The sequence below is a fragment of the Cydia pomonella genome, unplaced genomic scaffold (assembly GCF_033807575.1).
Source record: "Cydia pomonella isolate Wapato2018A unplaced genomic scaffold, ilCydPomo1 PGA_scaffold_199, whole genome shotgun sequence".
NCBI classification, from domain to species: Eukaryota; Metazoa; Arthropoda; class Insecta; order Lepidoptera; family Tortricidae; genus Cydia; species Cydia pomonella.
The window spans coordinates 117,100-142,746 of NW_026907839.1; the positions used below are offsets into that span (position 1 = coordinate 117,100).

General features: G+C 37.6%; 1 protein-coding gene across 1 annotated transcript in view; it reads right to left on the minus strand.

Annotated features, from left to right (window-relative positions):
- Nucleotides 1–24,729, minus strand: part of LOC133533685 (P protein-like) — a 50,634-nt gene extending 25,905 nt beyond the window's left edge. The window contains exons 1-6 of the mRNA XM_061872711.1: nucleotides 24,565–24,729; nucleotides 19,345–19,581; nucleotides 6,587–6,752; nucleotides 5,379–5,415; nucleotides 3,274–3,409; nucleotides 633–790 (exon numbers count right to left, since the gene is read on the minus strand). Coding sequence (XP_061728695.1) covers nucleotides 633–790; nucleotides 3,274–3,409; nucleotides 5,379–5,415; nucleotides 6,587–6,752; nucleotides 19,345–19,546 — 699 coding nt within the window. The 5' untranslated portion in view covers nucleotides 19,547–19,581; nucleotides 24,565–24,729. The remainder of the gene's footprint in view (nucleotides 1–632; nucleotides 791–3,273; nucleotides 3,410–5,378; nucleotides 5,416–6,586; nucleotides 6,753–19,344; nucleotides 19,582–24,564) is intronic.
- Nucleotides 24,730–25,647: the final 918 nt, after the last annotated feature.

Here is a 25,647-nt window from a genome sequence, read left to right on the forward strand (position 1 = left end):
CTTAAACGTAAGATCATAAGGTTTTTATTGAAAAAATGCACGCACACATTCATAAAGTCCGCGGGTACTGAGGGGCCTACCGCGAACATCGAAGTCTCTCCTTCTTCAAATAAAGTACTGTTTGTAGGGTTGTAGTAATAGGTTTTAGAATTCGTGGGTGAAAATGGAATAATATTATGATAAGATAACACTCTCGTTGCGGTTGTTACCAAGGCTTGTTGTTATTATTAGAGTTTTAAATGTTTTTATGTGATTTTACGTAGTTTTGTGCACAAATTTATATAGAAAGTTACTAAGCCCGTGAAATTTTATTTTTTGTGTGTATAATAGTATGGCAAAGGTGGTTATTCACTAACTGCAAAAGGTCGCGCCTAAGGACACACCTAGCGCTCGCTTCACTTTTTACTTGAAAGAAGTACATAATGTTAAGTTAGGTTTTTTTTGTTCCGAGTTGCCTAGCCAGAATTTCCACGCGCCGCTACTGCAACCCATATCAGTTGTCAATTTAAAAACACGATTTTTTTACTTTATACCTCTTTTATGGATGGTGATTAAAAGACGCAAGCGAAATCTCGTCTGATGACGATATATTTTTTTAAATAATCCCTAAGCTATAAATCATTAATTGTTACCTCAGTGACATTGTTTTTTTCAGCTTCCAACCATACTTCAAGTTTCTGATGATCCATTAACGTAGTGTAGTTCAACCGCCTTTCATCATTTTTGGACATGAATGGACCCGTCAGCTTTAAAAGTATTGACTCTACTTTGTCTGTCGGCATAGGGAACTCTGAAAAAAACAGTTTATAGTACCTTGTTAAGTATTCAACCCCCTTAATCATAACTAGCCTCCGTTCGTAAATACAGGGTGATTCATGAGACGTGAGCAGGACTAAGCCTAAACAATCATTAAATTTTAATGAACCGTTCATCATCATATTTAAGTAAAACAATCTCGCGTTATTTCTGTTATTTAACTTTTTGGTAAGGACAAATTTGATAATCTGCAATCATGGACACCCTACAACACTTAATTAAGAAAGATAAAACCTCTTTAACCGTTATGACAGCAGTTTGATTATGAAGAAAACAAAATGTCACACTTGAGTGAGATACGATTTTTCAAAAGTAACCAGACTCCGATGACATTCAATTTGTCACTTGTTATGGATAAAACAAAGAGGGTGACCATACATGGCGTAAATAAATTAAAACATTTTTTTTTAACAGTAAAAAATAAAAGAACGTTAATCTCACAAATACTGGTACGAAACAGTTGCTTGTAACTTACTGAATGCTCAAGCTTGATCCTGCTCATGTCTCCTGAATCACCCTGTATATTCCCGTATAAGTTATCAAAACGTTCAATCCCTTACGGAATTTTTAAATAACAGGACCACTAATACTTTTGAAAAAATATGTAAGATAAGATGAGGTAAGACTATCACCGGGGCAAGACAAACACTGTACACTAAACAAATAAACTATTCTCGTCTGACCCCACCTTACCTTACTTCTAATATTAAGGTCCTATTTTCAACGGATAGGTTGTTTGATCGGTCAGTATCTATATTATTTATTTATTTATTTAAGGTTTACCAACAGATACAACACTACAAAAAATACAGATAAAAACCCAAAAATACATGAGTAAGTGTCTATCCAATAATAGGTAAACACAACGTGCGTTAATAGTTAATATATATTTAATCAATTAAGACCTAAACTATAATGTAATATAACATTACTTATCGTTAAATTTGGTACTTCGTTTACATGCTTCTCTTATTTACATAAAAACCTAAATCATTTTGTCTCTTTGTCTCATTCACGATAGAAAGGCAAGAGCATTTAATATAATTATTTTAAATGATATTCATGAATGACGCTATTAACCCTTCGTAACATGCTTAGGGCCTGTTTCACAATGTCTTAGTTAAGTCCTAAATAAGCTACAAGGTGCAAGACGTCGGACACGTCATTACCAAATTAAAATGGAGCTGGGCGGGACATGTTGCCAGGCAGAGTGATGGCAGGTGGGCCAAAATGCTAACGGAATGGTGGCCGCTTTCAGACGAAAGGAGTGCCTGGCGTCCGTTGGCTCGTTGGGTGGACGACATTCGGAAGACTGCGGGTCACTTCTGGATGAGACTGGCTCGGGACCGGGATAAGTGCCGTACTAGAAGAGAGGCCTATGCTCAGCAGTGGGCGATAAAAGGCTGATATGATTATGATGATGAAGCTACTTGCCACTTATCTAACGAATAAAGTCATCGTTGGCGTTTCACAATCTTCAAATAAGCTTAACTGTGTATAAAGTGCTAAGTATTGCAGGAAGTTTTATCAGACAGTTAATGTATTTGTTAATTAGCTATCTAATACTTTACTTGGACATTGTTAAACAGGCCCTTAGACACGGATCCGTGAGTGGGAATTTAAATCTATTGTTTTTAATGTCACCTTTTCAATTATCAAATTTGAAAGGCAGCATGAGACTCTGACATTGGGGACCTTTTACATCTCCAGATTTAATGTGTTTTTAACCATAGAGACTATACATCTCTATTGTATTGTAGTAATTATTTATTTTAAGATTATTATAATGTAAAGTTTACCCAGGTATTGGCTGTTGTATTTATAAAATGTTGTTATGTATTTTTCATGTCACTATATGATGTTACTATAAATGTTGTATTGACTTGTAAAAGAGCCCTTGAGGCCTACTTGCAGAATAAATTTTTGAATTTTTGAATTTTTTGAGAGGGGTTGAGCCATTTATTATTAATAAGTAAGTCTGTGCCGTAGCTTCATCTGCGACGTTTAAAGTGACGTTTCGCATTATATGGATGAAACAAGGAAGGTAAAACTACGTCGGAAATATTATGTGAATGTACAATAAACTAGTAGTAGTGAAGCGCTGGTGGCCTAGCGGTAAGAGCGTGCGACTTGCAATCCGGAGTTCGCGGGTTCAAGCCCCGGCTCGTACCAATGAGTTTTTCGGAACTTAAGTACGAAATATCATTTGATATTTACCAGTCGCTTTTCGGTGAAGGAAAACATCGTGAGGAAACCGGACTAATCCCAACAAGGCCTAGTTTACCCTCTGGGTTGGAAGGTCAGATGGCAGTCGCTTTCGTAAAAACTAGTGCCTACGCCAAATCTTGGGATTAGTTGTCAAGCGGACCCCAGGCTCCCATGGGCCGTGGCAAAAATGCCGGGACAACGCGAGGAAGAAGACAATAAACTAGTACAACTTTAATTCTGTCTGTTCACCTTTAATTTCTCCAGGCACCACTGCAGTTATGCTGACGTTGTCCTCCTTCTCATTGTACATCATAAAGCAAACAGTAAAAAACACCCAGCAGCTAAGAAGAATTGTTATCTTCACGTAGTGGCGGGCACGCGCCATCTAACGACACACATAAATAAATAAATAAATATTACAGGCCATCGTTACACAGATTGACTAAACCACACAGTAAGCTGCATAATGAGACCTTACTTGTTTTCTCATGAGATAATATAGTGTTAGTATTTACTTTTAATGTCTGCATACTTGCTATATTGGCCCGACTGCCATTTGTCCGGTACAAGGTGCTAAAGGTTGGTAAAAATAATATTAACTTTTCTTCAAACTGAAATAAATGTCATATACCAAGAAAAAGTGACCAAGGCCTCCAGTGCCCCAGGCTGGAATCGAACCAGCGTCCTCTGCTATCGCGGCAGGTGCCTGAGCCACTCGGCCACCGGGGTCACGGCAGCATTAGGCGAACTTTTCCAAATATATGCATTTCTTACTGAAGGCTTACGGCGCCCCCTAGCCATCTCTAAGGTAGAACAGTAAGGTTCATACCTTCTAACTGTGTCAACTCAGGTGATACCGAGCTATCGAGAGAGATGGCGCTGCCAATCTATGAGAAGTATTAGAACAAATTAAATTATTTTCTTGGTATATGACATTTATTTCAGTTTATAATTTATATAGTAGTGTTTCTACTTGAAATGAAAACAAATAAAAATATTTTCTAAAAATAATTTAATTTGTTCTAATACTCGTACTTCTAATAACTTTTTTTCATTGCCAGACCATTTTCGCCGTCGGTAACTTTTATCAGACCCTTTACAGCTGCCAAAAAAATACTTATATTCAAAAGAAAAAAGAAGGCTTGTGTTATGGGTTATGGGTACTCATACAACGATATATATAATACTTCAATAGAAAACACCACGAAAAACAAATTCACGATCGAATATCTGTGCTCGTCACAAAAATAAATGCCCTTGCCAGAATTAGAACCTAGGACCATCTTTAAAGGCAGAGTCACTACCAACAAGGCCAGACCAGTCGTCCTACATACGAGAAATGATCTAGGAGTAATGATAATTAAAGTATTTTTGTGGATGAAAACAGAAAAAAGTGGTATGATTTTATAAAGTGATTCCTGGCTAGTAAATAAAAAAAATAGAATTAAATAATATAGATCTGTTAGTGAGTGTGAGATAAATCCTTTTATTCGTGAGTTGTCGGAATTAATGCGTGGAAATGGAGAAAACTGAAGTGAGCACCGTTACTTCTGTTTGAAAAAAATGTGTACTGAAGATATGCACATTGATTGATTGATTTAGCGGGAACATTGGGGGACTCTACTTCCCCGTATCCTACAGTTGCACGCTGGTGCAAGCAGTTTCACCTGGGTAGAACATCAACCAATGACGAGAACCGCCAAAACCGCCCATATATCGTCCTTACTGAAGATAACGTCAAAAAGATCACGATCGAAGGATAGGTACCTATCCAGCCAGTGGATGTCATTCCAGATCTAGAGCAGAGCCCAACCGGGGAAATACTTCCACCTTACAGAAAACCGCAGCCAAATAACACTAGACCCTACTCATAGTGTGTCCCTGCCGGTGAGTAAGGTTGCCAGAGCTCAACGAGGGGGGGGGGGGGGGGGGGTTAGGCAACGCGCATGTAACTCTGGAGTTGCAGGCGTACATAGGCTACGGAGACTGCTTACCATCAGGCGGGCCGTATGCTTGTTTGCCACCGACGTTGGAATAAAAAAAAAAAAAAAAAAAAAGTTGGGTGCCTAGATTGTTCCCGCCCGAACAAAGGGCCCCCAACAAAACTGATGTCGCAGTGGCAGCCATACGTCATGCAGGGTTCAAATTGCCGGACCCCCTCCCCCCCCCATATTCGGCAGATCTAGCCCCCAGCATCTAAGTTGAAAAATAAAATATGTTTTTAAACATGTGATGTGTCTTTCATTACTTTTGGATGACCCCTCGTATACCTATATTGGAAGATTATAAACCATACTTGACCATACTTATTGCAGATAAATCTGGTGTTACGTTGAAGACTTATAGAAACATACCTGCGATGGTCGAGAAGTTGGAAGTCTATGCTCCGAACTGAAAGAGACGAAGTATCATTTAATTCAGTCATACATTTATCATTAAAATCATAACTTAAAAGTCAATTCTACCAGCCAACATGAGCAAAGAAACTCAAAATTCACAATAAATTACTTTGTCACTCTTGTGGATAAAATTCACATTTCTCATCAGTTTTCTTAAGAATAAAGAGAGCCACTTCGAAAACACTTTACACCACTTTATTGTGAATATTATACTTAAGACTGGGTCTCTATTGTTTCCCATAAAGTTTTAAGTCATAATGTATTGTTTGTCCGCATTTTCGTTAGCCATAATTTGGTTTTTGTCAGAAACGCGTAACTTTTCAGGATTACCATAAAACAAACCTAACCTATCTATAAGATAACCTAAGGAAATCTCTGAAAAGTTATTGATTTCAGAGTTATGACTAATTATATTTATTTATATTACGATATATTTACACAGCATTACAGTTCGCACCAAAGCGCTGGCAAATGTATACATGCAAAATAGTAAGTACATAATTATTGAATTACAATTAAGTCGTGCAAATATTATAAATTAAAAATATGTCAAGTGGTTTAAAATATGTAATTATACAATTTCATGTCAAACAATACGATAAACAATAGAAAACAAATCATTCATCCATCATCTCACAGTATTTCAAACATTCACGACATACATTTACCCATCTGCTAGCAAACACATCGCAGTCAGGGGCTGATGACAAGAACACGTTAATTGTCCTGAGGGCTCGAAGAATTGGAGAGTTTCTGATATGATAATGATAATATGACTAACATTACATTATGACTCGCAATAATTATGTCAAACAAAGGGATCCGACTTAAGACTATACTTATATGTGGTTGGAAATACCAAAGGCAAAGATTGCGCGGTCGCTAACCAACAAGATGGACCGATCCAATTTGTCCTGGCCGCGAAGCCAACATGCAAACTGCTTACGCTCCATAGCAATCGAAACGCAAGTGTCACTGTTGCACTAATATGGAAGAGAGTGATAATAGAGATACACAAAGCGTTTCGTTGTCGAAGAGCTTGGCTAGGCCGGCTTATGTGCTGTACAGAGACCGGTGGAGGCAGATCGTCCGCTCCAGATGCGACCCTGATACTGACCATAATCCTCAGAGATGAAAGACCAACCCGAGAGAGGGATACTTACATTGGTTTCCCATCATGGTTGCCCAGTTTCTCTGCAGCTTCACTCTTGGCACAGCCGTCTATGTATTGGACCTCGTCTGTTTGTACTGACTGTAGCATTGGGGCTGACTGTACATTCGCCAATCGCTTCTGCGACTCTGGATTCTTTGATATTTCTGGGATTTTTCCTGTAATTTGGAAAAAAATATTAAGAGTTTTAGTTCAATCAAAGTGGTACTAGAAGAGAATTAAGGGAAATTGCGCGCTTAAGTTAAACAGGCACAGAAAAACTGAAGTAATCTCTATCTGTTCTCAGAAATCAAGGATACCGAAATTACTGGGCTTAATTTTATCCCTGAATGGGAAATACTAGTACGAACATAACTGGGCAGATTTTTATTTGGTTGTAGTACTAATTTGCTAAAATTTGGTAAATTTGAAGAACATTCTGGATGGAATAAAAAGTACCCACAAATAACAAAGTTTATTATCTTACACCTATAAACAAGCAATTCTTAAACATGTATATTTCGGGAAGCTCGGAAATAGCTCTAACGATTTACAAGACAAGACAAGAGACGCCGCTCCCGGCCAGGGACATGCCTGCTCCGGTCTAGCCGGCATACCGGGGGACGTAATTTTATGGGGAGTGACACGCTCTTGGGATGGGAGAGGGATAGTTATAATCAGCCGGCTATGCAGCCTAGAGCCAATATTGGAAGGCAGGTGGGGTAGGTTATGTCGTCGAGGGAGAGCGTTGGTGATATGCTGCTCGTCGCTTCCGTGTGGGTCTTCGTAAAATCTTGTATCACGCAAGGTCGATATCACCTTGCGATGTGGTTTGCTCGTCGATTCGGCAGGTTGGTTCTTCTTCGTCTGATTCGCTGTCAGTTTCGTCCAGTTGATATATTTCTCTTGCTGCTTTGATGAATTCGCCTTTATCGTTTGCCATGTTGAGCCACTCAGAGGGGTGCCTGGTGTAATACTCCATGTCCTGTGTTAGTGAGTTTACCCATGTGTAAATTGGTCTGCCGACTTTAAGTTTACTGGCTTTATAGCTATATGCGGCTTCTAGAAGGTGCGGTTTTGGGCGTCTAAGGATGTGTCCTAGGTAGCACATTCGGAGGCATTTTATTCTTTTAGTTATTGTTTTGCCGATTAGTATGTCACGAGCCTTACCGGGTCTCGGCATTGTTCCTGACATATTTATCATGTCTTTTAGGATTATTCGTTCGTATCGTCTGAGTTTAGATCTATTGGCTTTGGTTAAGGCCGTACATTTGAGCCCGTATGTGATGGTGGGTTCGATTACCATTTTATATAGCAGACGTGTGATCTGCCATTGCATACGGGACTCTTTGATGAAGTTTGTGAGGATCTTGGCGTTCCGGACTGCCTGCTTGCATCGCTTGTGAACTGTGTTGTTTCTACATAGAGTAGACGTGATGTAAGTCCCTAGATATCTAATTTCATTCACTGGGGATATTGGTGTGTTACTGAGTGTGATGAAGTTTCTTTGACCTTGATCCGTATTTAATTTAGTTTTAGTTTCATTAACTCTAAGGCCTACCGTTTCGAATAAGGCTTTTGGTCTTGGTGTAAATGGTGTCCAGTTGTTTTAAACAATTGGAAACTATAATTACGTCATCAGCAAAAGCTAGTATGATCGGTAATTGTATTTCTTTGTCCTGATTAAGCTTCAAGAAGGTAAGCTCATCTTCAAGAGTTACAAATACGTCGTCCATTAGTATAGTAAATAGCCTAGGAGAGTGAGGGCACCCCTGTTTGACGCCTTTGCCTTTTTTAATCCACCTGGTTTGCTGACCGAACCATTTTATGCAGGTCAATTCGTTCATGGCCGCTTTGACTATTCTATTGGTCATAGCTCTGTTGGTTCTGCTCAGTAAAATATCTCTGAGGGCGTTTAAGTCCACTGTGTCGAATGCTTTTTCTAGGTCGATCGAGAGGACGTAGGTTTTTTTACCAGCTCTCCATTCTTCATCAAGGATGCGACGTAGTGTGAACATGTGGTCGTCTGTAGATCTATTTTTTAGAAAGGCTGCTTGGTAGTTGCCTAGTTCTTTGGTTATTTCATCTAGCTTCGTTAGGAGAAAGTTGGCGTATATTCTGTAGCCTGTGGTGCAAATTGAAATGCGTCGGTAGTCGTTTACCGTTTTCGGGTTCGGTTTTTTTGGTAGGGGTACTTGGACTGATTGTGTCCAAGTGGACGGAAGGATATTTTTTATCCAAGCCGTTTTTATATGATCTAAAATCTCGGACTTTAGATCTTGCGTGTTTGCCTTGTATAACTCCGTGACCACCTGGTCAATACTGGGAGCAGTGCCGTTTCGCATTTGGCTAAGGATTTTGTCAATGTCTTCCATTGTGGGTTCATCTCCTAGTTCTGACGGGTCCTCATCGATGAGTTCGTCAATGAAGGGCCCCTCCATATTGTCGAGTTCTCTTTCCCACTTTGACATTGGAATAAAGGTGTTTTTGATCCGCCGCCTTTCTTTTTGCTTGTGCCGCCTGTAGAAATCGTAGGTTATTTTCATTCTCATCGACGGGTGTGTTTTGGCTAGCCCCCTGAAGAAAGTGCGGCATTCTTTTTCGTCGTCAGCGGCTTCCTCGGAAATAGCTCTAACGATTTCCATGAAATTTGCTATATGGGGGTTTTCGGGGGCGAAAAATCGATCTAGGCCTTATCTATGGGAAAATGCGCATTTTTGAGTTTTATGTTTTCCCAGCAAAGCTCGGCCTCCCAGATATTGAACCTCTGACTATCTCTTTAAAGTTATGTATTCTATTTATTCCTTTATTCCACCCACTTCACAATAAAACTAAAACAATTACTAGTCTTAATTCATCAAATTAAAGCTCTACGATACTTTGTTCTGAAATATGTAGTATATTTCGGATCTTCAAATGAATTGTAACAGCTACTACGCGGTGTTGCTACGTAGATCACACTGCTATAATTAGAATTAGGTCGCTAAAAAATAAACTATGATCTAAGAATAAAATTGGTCTTATGAGGATAAAAATACATAAAACACAGCCACAGCTTACAGAAAACAGCAGCCAAATAACACTAGACCCTACTCATAGTGTTGTGTTCCTGCCGGTGAGTGAGGTTGCCAGAGCTCAACGAGGGGCGGGAGGGGGTTAGGGTCGGCAACGCGCATGTAACTCCTCTGGAGTTGCAGGCGTACATAGGCTACGGAGACTGCTTACCATCAGGCGGGCCGTATGCTTGTTTGCCAACGACGTAGTATTAAAAAAAAATACATATAAATGCAGTATCAGATATATTGGAGCGAACATTGCACTCGTAAATATCTGCACACGTACACACAGTATTGTGAAAGCATTAGTACAGTCGGCATCACCATCAGATATATTGGAGTGGCCAAGGCGCTCAGAATGGATGGTAGATTGTGGTAATGGCGCCCCCTACGCAGCGTTTCTTTTTTTTTATACTACGTCGGTGGTAAACAAGCATACGGCCTGCCTGATGGTAAGCAGTATCCGTAGCCTATGTACGCCTGCAACTCCAGAGGAGTTACATGCTCGTTGCCGACCCTAACCCCCTCCCACCCCTCGTTGAGCTCTGGCAACCTTACTCACCGGCAGGAACATAACACTATGAGTAGGGTCTAGTGTTATTTGGCTGCGGTTTTCTGTAAGGTGGAGGTACTTCCCCAGTTGGGCTCTGCCCTAGATCTGGAATGACATCCGCTGTGCTGTGCCCTACCACACAGAGCGAGATGACATTCACAATGCCCATACCTCTCTTGTGGACGTAGTTTAAGGACGTACCCGGGTCCAAAAGGACGTTGGAAAAGGATTTTGGACCCGGGTATGTCCTTAAACTACGTCCACAAGAGAGGTATGGGCATTGTGAATGTCATCTCGCTCTGTGTGGTAGGGCCAAAAAAAAAAAAAAAAAAAAAAAAAAAACGTACCCGGGTAATATTTCCTATTCAGGTCCTAATTTCAACGGTTACGCGGCTGCTGTACTTTAATTGCATAAAAACCGCATAAATGGTTGATCACATCCTCAACTTGCATATCTGTGCAAGTCTCAGAGTTGCCAAAAAGTTGAAAAAGTTCTCAGAAATTTCAGGAAAAATTTCACGGGATACATTTAAAATGACATTAGGAAGTATTATTACAATCCTATTATGACAAATGGTAATATGTAGCGTAGAAACACCAGTGACCTTCTAGATAAGTACCAGGTTTGTAATAAATAATAATACTTCGTAATGTCATTTTAAATGTATCTTGGTCATTACAAATAATTTTAATATTGTAATAACTATGATTTAAAAACAATTGCATGTAGTTTAGCAATTAAAAATGAATGAATGAATGAATTATGAATGATCTATAATGTCGCTCTAATTACACAAGGAAGGCAGCAATAATATGTAATCAGATTGACATTATAGAATTTTATATTTAAACAATAAACATACACCTACTTATGTCTTTACGAAAACCAGAAGCCTTTATAATGATCATAGGCCGGACAGACGGGAGCAATTTAGGTTTGTTAATAGTGCAAAGGCAAATGAAAATTGAAAATCAAGCAGATATGTTTGCATTATTATTTAACTTATTATTATTTATTTGATTTGCAGATATATCTGCTTGATTTTCATTTGTCAAACTCTAAATTGTCTAACCATTGTCAAACCCTAAATTGTCATAACCATTGTCAAACCCTAAATTGTCATAACCATTGTCAAACCCTAAATTGTCATAACCATTGTCAAACCCTAAATTGTCATAACCATTGTCAAACCCTAAATTGTCATAACCATTGTCAAACCCTAAATTTTCATAACCATTGTCAAACCCTAAATTGTCATAACCATTGTCAAACCCTAAATTGTCATAACTTACTAGGTGTAACAATAGACTCGGCCTTAAATTGGAAAGAACATATTGAACATATTAAAACAAAAATATCAAAATTGTTATATGGGCATAATATACTTACTAAAATCAAATACAGATTTCAAGTGTGCACTATCGGCATATCACGCATATGCTTACGCATGGCTCCGCTACGCCGTGGTGCTGTGGGGAGACAGTACCGATTCCAAAAAACTGTTTGTGATGCAAAAAAAATGTATTCGTATCCAGGCAAATGTGCATATCCCCAACAGTTATCGCCCTTTCTTTATTGAATTTAAATTATTAACCTTGCCTTGCATCTATATTTTACAAGCCGCTCTCTTTGTTCGGGAAAATCCAGATTTATTCGAACTAAAGCAAGATAAGGAAAATACTAGAACGAAGTATAGAAATAAATTAATATTACCAAAAACCAACTTGGAAATATACAGAAATAGTCCTCATTATAAATGTATAGTTATAACTAATAAAATTCATGATTATATAAAGCTAGAACCCCAGTTGACAGTATTTAAAAATAAATAAATTAAATTCCTTATTGACAAATGTTACTACTCTGTTAAAGATTTTTTAAATGATAATAATTTATAGCCTATAAAAAAAGATATTATATGACATGTAATAATTGACCTATAGTATACGTTTCTCATTCTTGTAATTATTTTGTTAGTTAATTATGTAGGTACTGTTATTAGCTTTAAGTAATATTGTATGCCCCTACGGGGTGTCATGTTCTGACTTGTTCATATATATAACATCTTAATTGAAATGTACATGACTTCACAATGAATAAATGAAATGAAATTGTCAAACCCTAAATTGCTCCGTCTGTCCGGGGTATGATAATAATGATATTATAAAACTGGCGTTTGCCCGCGACTTTGTCCGCGTGTAATGATGATGATTAATTGAATCTATCCTATGTCCTTGCTCGGGCCTCAAACTATCTTCATACAAGATTTCATCTAAATCGGTTCAGCGGTTTAAGTGTAAAGAAGTAACAGACAGACAGACAGAATTACTTACCATTTAAAATAAAAATGTGACCGCGGCCGGCAAAACGGCCCACTTTGTCGCTTGCCATAAAGACGCCTTGACAGGTCATTCGTATAAACACTACAATACAAGCAAATCTCGTCCTTATGGCATGCGACAAAGTGGGAGGCTTTGCCGGCCGGGGTCACAAATAGAGATTTGATAGGTATCATTCTGCGATGGATGCTAGGTAATCTTAATTTATTCCTTAACTATTGATATTATGGTTCTTAATTTCAAACTAGATGCGCCTTTTGGGTGCGGGGAACAGAAGGCCTACCACGAACCACGTTCGACGTGATGCCTCCCTGTCACACTTGCGTACGAATTTATAAGTGCGACAGAGACGCAACACGCCGAACGTGGTTCGCGGTAGGCCCTCAGGGCGTGAAAGAGACAGAGCGCTATCCGTGTAGTCTCTATAGGTACTATATTTGCACAGAAATTAGGAGATACGTGTAACATCAATCGTATATGTAATTGTTATTTAGTTTGATGCAAGTACACTTAGCGGATATAACAACGACAATGAATGTGATTGTACACTTTTGTTTGTGTTTGTCATTCATTCACCGTTACTTCTGTTTTACTCATTTCCTCAAAGGTTAACTGGAAGAGATCCCATACAGGGATAAGTTCGCCTTTGTTGTATTTAATTTACTCTGTAACTGTGTTTTTCGTGTTTTTATTTCTATGTACAATAAAGTACATACATACATACATACATACATACATACATACATACATACATACATACATACATACATACATACATACATTCATACATACATACAATCTACTTAATATATTTTTCATTTTTTTTGGGTGGACGACATTCGGAAGATTGCGGGTCACTTCTGGATGAGATTGGCTCAGGACCGGGACAAGTGGCGTACTGGAAGAGAGGTCTATGCTCAGCAGTTGACGATAAAGGGTTGATATGATGATATAATGATATTTTTCACCACCTGGTTTACAAATTGACATAATACTCTAATTTTTGGGACCGTGCGAATTGCATGGTGGGGGTAAGTAAAGCGATCCCAGCGCATAAGGTGGTAATACAGAATACAGAATACAGACTTTATTGGTAAATATAAACATAGTACATTTTACACGTCATAAATCTAAAAACTATTGATTACTTATCATTATATATAAGTAACAAAACAAGGAAACAGTAACATTTGTAGGTAGGTTAGGTACTAAAAACCTGTTTTCCAAACGCAGCTGGGTCAATTTGGCACCGGCGCACTCATAAAGTCGGCAATACGATAGTATGCCTGATCTATTAGAAGGGATTTAAGCTTCTTTTTGAATATCGCATCGCTGGCAGAGTCTTTGATGACATTAGGTACGGAATTGTAGGCAATCCCATGACGTCAAGCGATCGTCGAGACTTAGCGAGTCGTTGCTTTGGGATTTGCAACCGTGGTCGCCTTCGCGCCGCGGTGTTGCAAAGTTTTGCGCTAGATTTATAATTATGTATATTTGACCTTACATGCATGCACACAGTCAATATGTATATAGACGGTAACGTTAAGATTTTATGTTTTTTAAACAACGACTGAGCAGGATGGTCAAAAGGTTTTCCATCGATTATACGCAGGGCTCGTTTCTGCATTTTAAACACTCTGTCGCGATCTGCCGCTGTGCACCAGAGATCTACACCCTACGTAAGAATCGAGTGGAAATAACCATAGTAAGCAGTTTTTATGTTCTCTATAGATAAACTGGGTGCTATCCTGGACAGTGCGAAACACGCTGCGGCTAATTTGTCACAAGTTGCCTGTATGTGTGGGGCCCACTTTAGGCCGGCGTCAATACGGCCTAGGTACTTAGCCGTTTCGACTTGTGGAATTGGTAAAAATTAGTTTCGTACAAGTTATATGGCTCGAAATCTGCATGAAATGCTTAATATAACTAATGTATTTAGTTTGATAATTACTAATAATGTATCCATATAAATAGCTTTGCAAATGCCACATATTACGTGATCTTTTTCTAGAAGTTATGAATGGGTATAGTAAGTTATCCTTAAAAGATAGACATTTAACATCGTGGACCTTTTTGTAGACCTATAAATGAGAAACAACCCCACCATACTTTGTGTTGTTATAGCTCAAACGGATTAGGCAGCGTTTTTTATTAAAGCTCCTAGCCAGCGTGATTTTTTCCGACAACATCGTTATATTTCAACCAATTGACACAAAACCTTAACAAGTTATATACCTAAGCTTTCCTCTAGAGTCACTCTATTCATAGATGAAAGTAGTTTTTAGTTATGGAGTAGTTTTATAAGATGTAGTGAATTGACGTTTTCCTCTAGACTTGCGGACGCTAGGTTGCGTGACAGTCGTGCACATAGCGATTAAAAACATTTAATTCTCTTTTTGTAAAGATATGATTATTAGAGGATAGTAAGTCCTTACTTATTGGACAATATATGCTATATAATTTACAGTACTAGACCAAAGCATTTGTTATTTTGGCCAGGCTTCCAGGCGAGTTCTCGGAAATCATGTTTCAACCTATCCAAAAAAGTGGGCAAAGTCAACATGTTACACATGCACCTTAAATGATTTATACAAACAAGTTAAAATTATGACACCTACCTACATTCAAATTGACGACAAACCGCGACATAAATGGTCTCATAAATCAAATCTTTACCTAGTAACTATATATATACAGTCGCCAGCAGATATATCGGAGCGGCCTGGGTGCTCACAAATATCTAAACACGCCTCTATTGTCAAGGCGTTAGAGTGCATGTTCAGATATTATTGAGCACCTCGGCCGCTCCGATATATCTGATGGCGACTGTATATATGTAAATTATGAATGTATTGTAATAATTAGGTATGACCATTTTTAGCACATCATTTACCTGTATTTGGCGGGCTGTTGAAAAAAATTATATGACAATTTGCATGACTATGCTCGTGCAAACAGAGTTTAACATTGATAGATTGACAGAGATGGCCTTTTGAAAGATACAACCTCGAACAGTAGGTAGAAAATTTACCTAACAAGTATTTTTTTTAGGGTTCCGTAGCCAAATGGCAAAAAACGGAACCCGTTTATGTCACAGCCACTTTTTTCCGAAACTATAAGAACTATACTGTTCAAACTTGGTAAGTAGATGTATTCTATGAACCGCATTAAGATTTTCACACAAAAACAGAAAAAAAAAACAATAAATTTTGGGGGTTCCCCATACTTAGAACTGAAACTCATTTTTTTTTTCATCAAACCCATACGTGTGGGGTATCTATGGATAGGTCTTCAAAAATGATATTGAGATTTGTAATATCATTTTTTTCTAATACTCGTATATATATTTATTTCTAATATATATAATGCGCGAGAGACACTTCCAAAGTGGTAAAATGTGTCTCCCCCCCTGTAACTTCTAAATTAACAGAATGATAAAACTAAAAAAAATATATGATATACATTAGCAGGGGTCGGACAAAAAGTGCGAATGACGTCAAACCACTTATAGGATGATTTCAAATAGTATTTTTGATTTTCATAAACAATTATCACGTATCATTTATCAATCTCTTTATTGACCTCTTTATTAAACGATATCGCCACTTGAAATGAGTAAGTACGTTTTTGACTGACACATTGTCAATCAGATGAACAGTCAGCGTCAAATACTTCGTAGCAGTCATAGTGGCCAAATAGTTCGGTACACCATACTAAATATATGGTGTACCGAACTATTTGGCTACTTTGACTGTAGGGATTGCAAACCGGATTGATTTTCAATCCGGCCGGATCCGGCCGGATTTTGGCCATAACCCGGCCGGATCCGGCCGGACCGGATCCGGTTTGGTATAGGGATATCAAAATTAATTAAATGACATATTTTTCTAGTTTTTTGCATAATACGAATTCCTAAATCTATAATTTGAAGTTAATAAATAACTTCTTAACAATAAAATAACCCTTAGTAGTAAAAAGTGTGACCTTGTCAATATCACTTAAAAACCCAAATATGAAATCGGTCATTTATTATATATACCATTCACAAGTGCTCAAATTTTCGTTTACAATTATAAATTTGATCAGTTTCCAAAGCCCGGTAATGGGATGTGGGGTGGGAATTGGAACTCCTTGAAATGACAAGTTTTTGTAACTGTTCATTGATTGAATTCTTTGTAACGTTGACATCCATTCTAGTAAGAAAATAAGATATTTTACTATTAACCAAAATGATATTAAATTTTCCCTCATTTTTTGCCCAAGAAAGTAGTAGTCTGTATGATTTAAAAAAAAATACCTTTTTTTATTTACAGAAAAGTATATTGGTCAAATTATAGGGAATGGAACACGACACGACGATCTCATGCGAAAAATAATAGAGTGTAGGATTGAAATCCATCGCGGAAAGGGACTCCTTAAGAAAAGTACATGGATCAAATAAAGAATTGGCTAGACATTAGAGTAGCATGAGCAGAGTCTTACTAGAGTAGCATGTACCATTAAGGAAATTGCATAAGATTAGATGAAATTATAAATACAAAAGATTCTCTCACAAATTTGAATAGAAAATAAACAATATTTTATCATATATATATATAAAATCGAAGTAAACTAAAGATTATCAATGTTATCATTTCATTTCATACATTCATGACCGACCGGTTTGGCCTAGTGGGTAGTGACCCTGCCTACGAAGCTGATGGTCCCGGGTTCAAATCCTGGTAAGGACATTTATTCGTGTGATGAGCATGGATATTTGTTCCTGAGTCATGGGTGTTTTCTATGTATTTAAGTATTTATAAATATTTATATATTATATATATCGTTGTCTAAGTACCCTCAACACAAGCCTTATTGAGCTTACTGTGGGACTTGGTCAATTTGTATAATAATGTCCTATATTTTATTGATTATTTATTTTTATTATTTATTTATTTTCAATACAAACTTACAATCTTATATTCATTCACACATGTGACACATATTGATTAGCCCAGCTCTAGTCGGTTGAGTACCGCCGACTTAATCCTGCTCATTTGTTTACTTTTATCTCCTAACACAACATTATGACACTCTTTTCTTCTCTTTAGCATAAATTACAAATGCCTTCCATGGCATCTCCATCGTTTAATTTTTCCTTCTATTACAGTATTTATGTAATCGTCGTATCGTGCCACCAACATGAAAGGCAACTTCTGTTCCCAGTCATCGTCATAATAAATATATTTTTATTTAACTAAATTTAAACTTTTTCATTCGTTTTATGCTCTGTTCAAGTTCATATCTCTCATCCGTCGCCTTTTCCTCATCTAAACCGCACAGTGCGTGCAGTATTTAGGCGTTTTTTTTATTTGACCGGATCCGGTCCGGATCCGGTGATTTTTACCGGATCCGGTAGCTCCTGAAAAGTGCCGGATCCGGCCGGATTACCGGATCCGCCGGACCGGATTGCAATCCCTATTTGACTGCTACGAAGTATTTGACGCTGACTGAACAATAAATTGACTTCGTTATTGTTTAGCTATTGTATCCTCACGATTATATTTAGCTAAAATTTATATTTACTAATATATAAGAAAACGCTCTAAAATGTCATCTTTACTCGAATATTGTGGCAATTTTCCGTTTTTGGAGGTACGTGACAAATACGTATACTGCTAATCTTACCTACTGTTCCCACTTTTGACTATTAAACCTATTTATCTGGGGATCCCACAGACTTGTTCTAACTAATTTCAAATAATTATACCTTATGGTAACAAGTTTCGTGAAATTTATTTTATTCACTACATCACCCTACCACCTGTATTATTAATTCCATGGATTTATTTACGATTATTTTGTTACTTCATTAATACTACTTTGTTACTACATGTCAGTGTCACACGGAAGTTTAAATACAAACTCAAACATCATCCTGTGTGCAAGATTAAGTACGTCATTTTTACGTCATCCGCACTTTTTGTCCGACCCCTGTACATTAGCATGCAAACTTCCACCGAAAATTGGTTTGAACGAAATCTAGTAAGTAGTTTTTTTTTTTAATCCGTCGTAAAATAAAGTAAAAATGTTTTTTCATCAAACCCATACGTGTGGGGTATCTTTGGATAGGTCTTCAAAAATGATATTGAGGTTTCTAATATCATTTTTTTCTAAACTGAATAGTTTGCGCGAGAGACACTTCCAAAGTGGTAAAATGTGTGTCCCCCTCCCCTGTAACTTCTAAAATACAGAATGATAAAACTAAAAAAATATATGATATACATTACCATGCAAACTTCCACCGAAAATTGGTTTGAACGAGATCTAGTAAGTAGTTTTTTTTTTATACGTCATAAATGGTACGGAACCCTTCATGGGCGAGTCCGACTCGCACTTGGCCGCTTTTTTGACAATAGGGTTGCTGAGCTTTTTGCCAGTTATCTATCGAGAGACTGTGAAGGTTTCCAACCTTCACAGTACCTACAGAGTACAGAACAAACTGCATATAATATACTTACGTTAAAATTTAACAAAATTTGCGTTCATCAATTGTTCAACAAGATCGGTTATTATTACTGTACAGCTAGCATGTGTACCTACTTCATCTCCTGACGGCATTGACCATGAACCATATTTTATTCGTTGCTTTGACCCAATAGATCCGCTGTGCTAGATATGACCCAGCCCTCTGGTCACGCGTCAAGTCCACTAACTTGCGGCTACATTCTTTGAAGACCCTGTGGGCGCTCTCCCCCCAGGGCCCCAGTCTCAACCCAAATATACAACCACTATGTATAATTTATACATGCTTGTTTTTTGTTTTTTCAATTCAAAACTTACCATGTTCTTTTTCATACAATTTCTTAAACGGAGCCAGTGAAGGATCATTTTTCACCTCATCTGGCAACTCCAGCCATATTGGCAATATATCTGCCGTCAGCTCGCCGCAAGATACCAATGAATATTGACTTCTATTGTCTTCTACTTTTGGTTGCTTCTTGGATAACCCTACCCATTCCTTTGTGCTCTGCCACCAATCCATTTTGGAGCTGTTTAATACGCTAAGGTTGACGGCTTCTGAAAGTTAGAAAAATAAATAAATTAGTTACGTAATAATTACGGTGGAAAATTAGCATAGCTAAACACAAAATAGCCGGGGCAGAGGCAGACCAAAAAAGAGATGGCGAGATGACCTCGACGCTTTTTGCAGACTGGCGGGAACATACTTCAAACCGTGATCAGTGGCGGAAAAAAGGGGAGGCCTTTGCCCAGCAGTGGGACACAAAATAGGCTATTAAAAAAAATTATAAAAAAAAAATACAAAAGAGAATTAAGAAGACCAAGAGTGCTCACTCTATACAACGGTTTTGTTACCAAAAATACTATTATTTTCGTAGTCTACATCTAGCGTCAAGTAGCGGAATTCTCAGTACTGCTACTCGACACTAGATGTCACGGCAAATAAAAAGTCTAATGCTCAACGATTTTTCGCTAATATTATAAACCAGAGTAAGCGTAGGACTTGAACATAGAGTTCCGGACGGCGTTGGCGGGATGGCCTACCAAGCGTGCGACTTGCAATCCGGAGGTCGCGGGTTCAAACCCCGCCTCGTATCAATGAGGTTTTCGGAAATATCATTTGATATGTACCAGTCGCTTTTCGGTGAAGGAAAACATCGTGAGGAAACCGGACTAATCCTAATAAGGCCTAGTTTACCCTCTGGGTTGGAAGGTCAGATGGCAGTCGCTTTCGTAAAAACTAGTGCCTACGCCAAATCTTGGGATTAGTTGTCAAGCGGACCCCAGACTCCCATGAGCCGTGGCAAAATGCCGAGACAACGCGAGGAAGAAGAATAGATCGTTAAGATAGTTGTGCCGTTCTCGAAAATGTTCTTTGTTTACTATTGGGAATGTTCTCCCGCGAGAACATTCCTCATACAAAACGGAGAACGTTTTCGAGAACGACACAACGTTTACTCCTCAAATGACCTTGAATCCTCAAGAACAAACATCACTGTACATATTGCAATCATTACGCTCACATGTCAATGATTCCAGATGATTAGTACCGGCTGATCATTTAGATACCGACATGCGATATACAGTATCTATCTGAACGAACAAATACTCAAACCCCTTAACATTTAGGTCAGTGGTGGGCAAAGTACGGCCAGCTCCGGCCCGCGGTAGGATTTTATCCGGCCCACCGCAGGTCCTTCGAAATAATTTGTATATGACCCGCGAAATAATAATAAAAAAACATTTTTGCTGCAATTCTGGCCCTTCTCTGAAATGTCTTAAGCTTTCTGGCCCGCTATGAAAAAAGTTTGCCCACCGCTGATTTAAATCATACTGAGCAAATTTTACTATGGGCCAAACCCGGTGGCCCGGCCCAAATGGACCCGGGTACGTCCTTGGACCCGGGCACGTCCTTAAACTGCGTCCAAAAGAGAGGTATGGGCATTGCGAATGTCATCTCGCTTTGTGTGGTAGGGCACAGCCAGTGGATGTCATTCCAGTTCTAGAACAGAGCCCAACTGGGGAAGTACCTCCACCTTACAGAAAACAGCAGCCAAATAACACTAGACCCTACTCATAGTGTTGTGTTCCTGCCGGTGAGTAAGGTTGCCAGAGCTCAACGAGGGGGGGGCGGGTTTAGGGCTTAGGGTCGCCAACGCGCATGAAACTCCTCTGGAGTTGCAGGCTTACATAGGCTACGGAGACTGCTTACCATCAGGCGGGCCGTATGCTTGTTTGTCACCGACGTAGTATAAAAAAAAAAAAAGACACTTCCATACGAAGTTTCAGATCAGATGAACAGCCACATTTTTTTTTCGAGATTACAGGGTTGGTCCCAAAGTAGAAGTGGCTCAATACAGCGTAAACAGCATTAACGGGTTTAAGTAATTGCTCTACGTTCAGATACATATTTACTTAATCAGAATACCAGTTTCTTTAAGAAAAAAAATATTGGCAACTCTACACAAATGACTGAGCCCCACAGTAAGCTCAAGAAGGCTGGCTTGTGGGTACTCGGACAACGATAAATATATAAATACTAAAATACATAGAAAACAACCATGACTCAGGAACAAATATTATAAAATTACTTAATTAAAGCTCACCCTAGAAATTAAGGGATTAAAAAAACTCGGAGTATACAGCAGAAGTTCGAGGTTTGATACCACAATTTTTGACCACCACACACATATTCAAAAATTAAAGCCTTTTAAGGAATTATCTTAAGATTGCAGTCCAAAATATATACTGTACGCTGGGACTTTGACATACCTATATTAGATTAGATTAGATTAGATTTATTTATTTCTTAAAGAAAAAGACACAGTATTTTACACAAAAGGATAAAACAAAGGCTTTCACTAAAAGATCGTCAACTTAACATTAAAACAAAAAAAAAATATAAAATTAATAAATAAAGAAATGTCACCACAAAAAAGAAAATGTCAATGTATACATAGCTAGGGACAACCTAGGTATTGTCGAAAATGTCAAAAAGAACAAAAAAACAAACATATTTACAAAAACACTAAGTTATAAATAACTTTATCTGTAAAATAATTTAAATGAAAAATATAATGAAAATATATTATATGTCAACGATTAACTATACCAGTAGGGCTAAGATGGTCGGCTTTATCATTTGTCACCATTCTCCTCACGTTCTAACAAGTATGTAAGTACGAAAGGGCCGGCATAGTGACAGGTGATAATAATGGGACCATGCTGCCACCGCAGTAGGGCTAAGATGGTCGGCTCTTTATCATTTGTCACCATGCTTGTCACGTTCTAACAAGTATGTAAGCGCGAAAGTGACGGGAATAGTGACAGGTGATAAAAATGGAACCATACTGCGACCGCAGGTGTGGCCTACAACACGAGCAAGTAATTTAAACATAGATAATACTCCTCAAACGATGACGCTTTTGTTTTGTTCAATAACTTTTAAAAATTATGAAGTCTTCAGACTTCCTATTTTTCATACAAATTAAGTATTATCTTCAATGTATGCTGATTGCTGTCATACTCATCAGTTTTATTGACGTTGCTTGTCACGTTTTAAACATAACAAAATTTGCAATTCATTGTGTGCATACAAACTTTAAAGTGTAATAAAAATAAAAATACAATTAATTTTTAAAAGTCGCTGAACAAATGTTGGTCAGTTTTAAAACCATACCCTACAGTTTATTTTTTTACTCGTGCTAAAAGCCACACCCGGTATAAGTTGGTTTATGCTCCCTCTCGCAACCAAGTGCTGGAATAATATCCCTCCACCATTAGGATGCCTTAAAACAAAGCAATCGTTTAAGTCTCATTTTAAAATGTACCTTTTAAATAAACAAATTGCAGGAATACCGCACGGGTACTTGGTTGCAGATTACCGAATCTAGTCTGTATGTGTACAAACTCTTTATATTATTGTAGGCCGTTTTATACTCGACATCTGATATAATAAGGTACTATACACCAACACGCACCACACTTTTACATAATCCATACTACGACACTTATTATTATTTTATAGGCATGCTACTAAATATTTATGTATATATATGTTTTTTTTGTTACATCGTGAATCGTTCGTGATCTGGGTTCTAGCAGAATAATTCTGCTAGAACCCAGATCACTGATAATAATTATCAGTGCTTCACCCGAAAGAGTGGAGCGTATTACTGAGCCAGAACCCTTTTGTTTTGCTGCAACGCACACAGCACACATTACCTTTTATTGATGCTTTTTGCTCTTTATTTAATTTTTATTTTGGTGAAATTAAATACAAGCTGCTTATTTTTCACTAACTAAAAACTGTTGCTAAGTAATTTTATCACTTATACTTTAGCCGTATTGCACTTTGAACTCTAAACACATACTCGTTGAGTTGAGTGACAATATTTTACTTAATAGTGCAATATCTTTTGTTCCCATGTGGAATGTTTGCCAGGGCCGTGTTTAGATATTATGAATTACGTAGTCCAATAGTTTTCGCTTGTAAACATTGTAATTTTTGCACTGTTTAATTTCTTTAGGTAGGCTGTTGTAAAATTGTGTCCCTTCATAACCAATATTTTTTTTGCCACATTTCGTTCTAGCTGGCTGAAGACAAAGATCGTTAGAATTACGTAGAGGTCGTAAGCCTTTTTGTAATTTAGTTGTAAAACTTAGTTGTGAGTGGATTTTGTTATCTAATATTTTTCGAATCAGTAGACAGGTATTATTAACGTACAGTTGGTTAAGATTTAAGATTTTTGTTTCTAAATAAATTTTGCGACTAGAAGTTAAGTAATCATAATTGAAGTGTTTTAATAATTTTATTTTGAGCGATTTGGAGATTTTTAAGAGTAGTTTTAGTGGCACTGCCCCATTTTTCAATTAGATAGTTTAAATGAGACTTTACCGCGCTAGTGCGAAATTTAGCATATTACGTTACTGTGTCGAACATTTAAAGGGACATAATGTACTGTAAAACGTTGTACGATACATGTGCGAATAGGTAATTCGCAACTCGTGTCGATTTAAAACACTCCCTTCGGTCGTGTTTTAATTTATCGCCACTCGTTTCAAATTTCCTATTTTTCGCATTTGTATCGTAATTTACTATTATAGGGCTGTACCTCCTAAACCGTGCGCCGTAGCGCAAAAATAATCAAATCGTTTCTATTAATGACCCCCAAGTAATATAAAAAAAATACTAAAAAAAGCGGAACGTAAGACGTGTCATAAATTGTTGCTTTACAGGGTGTGTATGGCTGTATGAAATTCCTGTTTATTATATAATAGGTATTTCTGAACCTAATTTGAAGTCATGTCAACATTTCATTGCAAGTTTGGGAAAATGAATTATTCATTTTCGTAACTATCAAGGTATATGATACCTAGTGATAATTAGAATATCAAAAAAATCTTATCATGTACTCGTTCCCTCATAATCAAATTATAAAAGTATATGAAATAAGTACACATAATTATCAACAAACTATAATTACATTTTCCTGCAAAATTACAACAGCAATAAACAATTTATTACTTTACATTACTCACATTTTATCACAATAATTGACACATAGCATTCCAAAGTTTAAAATAAACGCGTTCCTATTTTGTTTATAATTTCTTATAATCACTTCTATTGCGCGTATAATCAGCTGGCGTTCGAATGATTTGAATTTTAAATTTAGAACGCGCTGTGGCCGGCGAGTGCGCGGTGCTAAGTATGTTTGGACACTGATGTTGTCAGCCGCAACTGACATTGAAATGTGGATTTTTATCAATGAATACCGTTCGGATTTATGTTGCACTAAATTTGCGGAGCGATTTTTTAGCTTGTAGATAAAAAGAATTATTGAATGTGTGAATTTATGTCAAGGGTGGATAGCGGATAAATTTGCCGTAAGAACACTGTCAAAGTTGGATGGATAAATCTAGGATTTGGGTTCCTTTGTATTCCATATAAATAAATTAAATAAATAAATAAATATTATAGGACGCTTTTCGGTGAAGGAAAACATCGTGAGGAAACCGGACTAATCCCAACAAGGCCTAGTTTATCCTCTGGGTTGGAAGGTCTGATGGCAGTCGCTTTCGTAAAAACTAGTGCCTACGCCAAATCTTGGGATTAGTTGTCAAGCGGACCCCAGGCTCCCATGAGCCGTGGCAAATGCCGGGACAACGCGAGGAAGAAGAAGAAGAAGAAGATGACATTATTACACAAATTGACTAGTCCCACAGTAAGCTCAATAAGGCTTGTATTGAGGGTACTTAGACAACGATATATATAATATATAAATATTTATAAATACTTAAATACATAGAAAACACCCATGACTCAGGAACAAATATCCATGCTCATCACACGAATACATGCCCTTGCCAGGATTTGAACCCGGGACCATCAGCTTCGTAGGCAGGGTCACTACCAGGGTACCCACCAGGCCAAAGCGGTCGTCAATTCCATATAACTTTTACTATTTAATATAAGATATAATTTAATGCAGCCTCGGTAAGAGGAAGCTTTGAATACTTTTTATAAAGTTTTTTTTTTCTGTAGGTATAAGTTTCCGATATATATTGATTTATCTTATCTCCATGTGTTATAAAATAGTACATTACGATACAAGTGCGAAA